The following is a 5,000-nucleotide window of genomic DNA, read 5'->3' as shown; positions in this document are numbered from 1 at the left end:
CCTGGCAGTCTATACGGACCGTTTCCCCTGGAGCGTACAGCAGGCTCTGGGGCTCCTTCACCCAGTAGGGCTCGGCTACACACACACACACACACACACACACACACACACACACACGCACACACACACACACACAGAGAGTGAAATCATTAGTGTAAAGTCATTTAGAACCTGAGGCCGATTAAAAAAAAAAAGAAAACGGCTTCTAAATCCTGAAACAATGCTATATGTTTCTATGTCAGTCGTTCTTGGATTTTTCCAAAATAGCAGAGCTACAAGTTCATAGTGCAGCGCTATGAACTTGTAGATCCACCGGTTGGTTCCCAATGGGAATTATTTTTGGTTCTTCGTCGATGAGCCAGAGCTCCAAAATTGGAACATTAATTATGAATCGAGTGGGAAAAACCATACCTATATTAGATTGTTATCACCATGAAACTTCCCCAGTTGATTACTCACACGAAGACAATGATTTATTGTATTGCAATTTTTTTACATTTAAATATGCAAATGAGGCATTATATATAGGAAAATATGCACACAAAAAAAGAAAATATGAAAAAGCTAGTACTGTGGAAGGGTTATCATACAGTATGTTAATGTATTGATCATATGAACAATTTAATATACGTTAGGTATAGTTTTGCAAACTCAATTCATAATTAACGTTCCAATTTTGGAGCTTTGGAGCTCTGGACTAAGACCATAAACTAAGAACTGAACCGGTTCCCATTGGGAACCAACCGGTGGCAAAGGGAGTCTGTGAGTGTACAAATGGTTCTATTTGAACACACTCAGAGTTACAGACCTGTTATGGTAATTCAGGGCTATTATCTGTGCTTCTGGTAATAGTATTGTCCACTCGTTTTGTATGTAAATTGAATTTTGCCCAAAATGTCCACCACAATTAAGCCAGCATGGCATATGAGAGAGAGAGAGAGAGAGAGAGAGAGAGAGAGAGAGAGAGAGAGAGAGAGGGGGGGGGGGAATGTAGGGAGGAAATAAGAGCACGAGAGACAGAGGGTAACTGGACTAAGCTCAAGAACTTGTTTACAGCCAGGCCCTGCTCATAGAACATTTCATGGTAGAGGTTCGTTCAATGCCTTGTCCAAGCTGGGCACTTCAGCGGTGGTAATTTTAACGTGCCGCCGGTCCGGGGCCGGGGATACGAACTAATAAACTATAGCGACCTTCCGATATCATCAAGACCGCAAACTGTTCGGCCACCGCGCTGCCGACGGAAGAGAGAAGTCACAGGAAGCACGATGGTGGAACTAATGGTGTGTTATTTCCAGTAGGGCTGCAACTAACGATTATTTTCATAATCGGTTCATCGGCCGATTATTTAAACGATGAATCGATGAATCGGATGATGACACTAGCTATTACCTTAAAAATATATTTTAGGTTATTTTAGACATGTTCTAACTAACAAAAAAGATAATTCATTCAAAAATACATTTGATTAGCTGCTGATTAGGCTGCTATTCAAATAAAAGACAAACTAAATTAAAATGAATTAAAGCAAGTCATGGTCTTTAGGCTTATTCTGACTGCATACATTTAATTAAAGAATAGCTATAATGTGTCAGTCTAAAAGGAACAGTACTCTTCTGAACTAAAACATATGTTTTGTTCTTGATACTATAATCATTGTGTCATTTTGCTTTGCAGTCGCTACTGTGCAACTGTCATCAGATTGTAAGGGAAGAGAGATGGATCACTATGATAAATTGCAAAAAAACCTCCAGTGATTAGTTGCCGATTCGATTAATCGATTACTAAATTAGTTGACAACTAATTGAATAATCGATTCGATTGCGATTCATCGATTCATCGTTGCGGCCCTAATTTCCAGTAACATGTGCTGTATACGTCGTGTATTGTATTGTATACCCACCCTCCACGGTGACGGTGAAGGCGTGCGTGGCCGAGCCGTGCTCGTTGGTGGCCCGGCATTCGTACTCGCCGTCGTCCTCCTGGCCGATGCTCTCGAAGTTGAGCCAGCGGCCGTGGTTGTCCACCTTCCCGCCCGTCTCCGCCAGGCTGCCGTCCTTCTTCCTCCACTCCACCTTCGGCGTGGGTCTTCACCGGGGCGAGAGAGAGAGAGAGGGAGAGAGAGAGAGAGAGAGAGATGAAAAAAGGTGACAAAAAGACAATTTACAGATATACGCAATAATTGGTCGGACAGACTGAGACAGATTATAGACAGACACGAGGGAGAATTAAGCAGCGGGAAACAGGATATGGGAGCTGGGTCGATATAGAGAGTTATGGGAGGAAATTAGAGTTTGAAAAAGAAATTAAAGAGAGGCGTGTCAGCAAACACAGATGAATGATTATAATATAATGGAGCCAATATCGCATCTCGTCGCTTTGAGCTTATTAGAGGAGAGAACCCATTATGTTATTTGCCATGGAAACGGAGTGCTGGAGTACTCTCTCTCCTCTGGGATGGAGGGAGATTAGAATGAACAGAAACTGTACATGTACTGTGTGTGTGTGCGTGTGTGTGTGTGTGTGTGTGTGTGTGTGTGTGTGTGCGTGTGTGCGCGTGAGTGCGTGCGTGCGACTGTGCACGCACACTCCTGGGAAGCCAAGTATTACGTAAATATGATTAAAATGCTTTAAATCATGAACGCATGCAGCGTCCGATTGCTGTGAAACATTGCTGGATCACAATAACCTACCTGATTTAAGTTAATAAGGCCAATGTTTAGGCCAATTTAGGACAAGTCAGTCCCAAGTCAACGCTCTGGGGTGTAAGTTAACGAAATGAGTCAAATTGGTGTAGGGTACATGATGATCGAAATTTAAAAAATGTTTTCAAAATCCTGACAATTTTCTGAAAAACCTTTTTTTTCTATGTCAGTATAGTTCTCAGTATTTCATATAGTGTCAAGGACCCCAAAACATATATGTATTTGGCCGCCGACCCCCATCTGAAAATATGTTGTTCCAGGAACCCCTCAGAAGCAAAGATTTGAGTTAAAAACGTTTGCTCTGAAAGAATATACATTCAAAGATTTGCGACACATTTTCATGACTTTTCAAAAATAGCAGACCTACGTACAAGCTCAATAGCTAAAGTTTAAAACACCAAAAGGGGTTAAGGAGCATAAAGTGGTTAACCAAGAAAAAATAATCACTATCACTTATTAGGCTAACCTCCCTCTAGTCTATACTGCTATAGTCTATACTCCTTCATGCAGTCAGATGGCTCTGTGTCACTGATAAGCCTCGCCACTGTACAGATGATAACCTCACGGGTCACTGGGTTGAATACAACCTCAGGTCATGGCTCAGTAGCTTTAATAAGGCTGCACGTTGGAACATATGTGCCCGATCAGTAAATCAGAGCTGTGCTTTGCTTATAGAGATCAATAATGAGTCTGAGGTTTGCTTTGCGGTTCATCGTGGTTTGTTTACCATTGCCATCATCATCATATGCGGCCATGATGTGTAATTTACATACAATCATTTGTATGTAAATTATAACGTCCACTGAAGACTATACTGCCCTGATCATTAAAGCCCCCCCCAAAGTCAAGGCTTGGATTTGCTGAACTGAATTATGAACAGGCCAGGGTTGAAAACATTATGGAGTGACACATGTGCCAAATGTAAGCTGTTATTGCCATTCTTTTATTACTCAATTTAGACTCTTGTCTTTCCTTTTTCCGTTCTCATGCATATAAGTCTCCTGCAGGGGGGCGGGGTTGATCAATGGATCTGAAATGGAGCATTGCGTTCCTATAGTCCCTCCTGTGCACAACACCATAGAGCCATAGGGCCGGCTCCCTCAGCCAGCAGGCAGCTTGCTTTGGGGTGTGGGGGGATGGCAGTCAGCCCAGCTGCTCCACATCGCCATCAGGGCGAGCTGCGCAGCAGCATGCTGACATGCACTGGTGGTGCCCGACGCACATGGCACTGGCACATTTGGCTATACACAATATCGGACAAGCTTAACACATGAGTTCTTTTTGAGGGGCGCTATAGCCCCTCCTATATTAATTAAGCTATTAGTGTAGATTTTCGACTTACACAAACATTAAATTCCCATTGACAATGAATGGACAATTTCACGTCATATGTGTCTGAGCAAACAGACATGTTACGTTATGATGATAATGAATTTAATGAATTGCATTTTTATAGCGCTTTTCCAAGTGCTCAAAGCGCTTTACAATGGTTCATTCATTCATACATTGGGAGGTGAAGCGGCGAACAGTCGACGCCAGCGCCCCTCACTTCACACTTTTTGAGCGGTGCCTCTGCCGCTGCCTATGTGTGTGTACGGTTCATACTGTATGTACAGTATGTGTGTGTCCCTGTGTCAGAGCACGGAAAGATGCAACACGGTAACTCAGGCTCACCGGAACAGTGCCCGCCCCCTGGGAGTGTTCCTGGGGGGTCTGGGTGTTCCGGGGACCCCTACATGGTATAACTCTGTCATTTCCCAAAGATGTTTTCCAAAAATAATCAAAGTACAGTACAGAGCAGTGAGAGCACAGTAGTACACTACAATTAGGGCTGTGAATCTTTGGCTGTCCCACGATTCGATTCAAATTTCCGATTCTTGGGGTCACGATTGGATTCAAAATCGATTCTCAATCAAAAGCATTTTTTTTCCCAGATTCAAAACGATTTTCTATTCAAACTGAATCTCGATTCAATACATATAGGATTTCATCACAATCTACTCCAGTCTTGAACTGAAGTGACTACAGTAACTTGAAAATGACTGAAGACATGATGTCTACTGTGATTAGGGTAAGCTTACGTTTAGCGATTTTTGGAAATTATTAATCGATTTTGAATCGCTCACATAACGGAATATCGATTTTCTTTACACCCCTAGCTACAATACAGTAAAGAGCACAGTACAGTACAGTACAGTACAATACAGTAGAGTAAGTACCAGTAAGACGCCTAAGGGTGAGAAGCGGACATGACATTTTGGGGGACAATAATTGACCGAACATTTAGTTGGACAAGAA

At 42.5% G+C, this 5,000-nt stretch overlaps 1 protein-coding gene across 1 annotated transcript in view; it reads right to left on the bottom strand.

The window, feature by feature from the left end:
• The window catches only part of LOC308316111 (neural cell adhesion molecule L1.1-like), a 70,925-nt gene that overhangs the window by 30,112 nt on the left and 35,813 nt on the right, over positions 1-5,000 (bottom strand). Inside the window, exons 8-9 of the mRNA XM_080764506.1 lie at positions 1,901-2,085; positions 1-75 (exon numbers count right to left, since the gene is read on the bottom strand). The exon at positions 1-75 is cut by the window's left edge and continues 57 nt beyond it. Coding sequence (XP_080620632.1) covers positions 1-75; positions 1,901-2,085 — 260 coding nt within the window. The remainder of the gene's footprint in view (positions 76-1,900; positions 2,086-5,000) is intronic.

Source organism: Protomyctophum bolini (assembly GCF_963924005.1).
Source record: "Protomyctophum bolini genome assembly, chromosome: 5".
Classification (NCBI taxonomy): domain Eukaryota; kingdom Metazoa; phylum Chordata; class Actinopteri; order Myctophiformes; family Myctophidae; genus Protomyctophum; species Protomyctophum bolini.
This window is presented reverse-complemented; position numbering and strand designations above follow the sequence as displayed.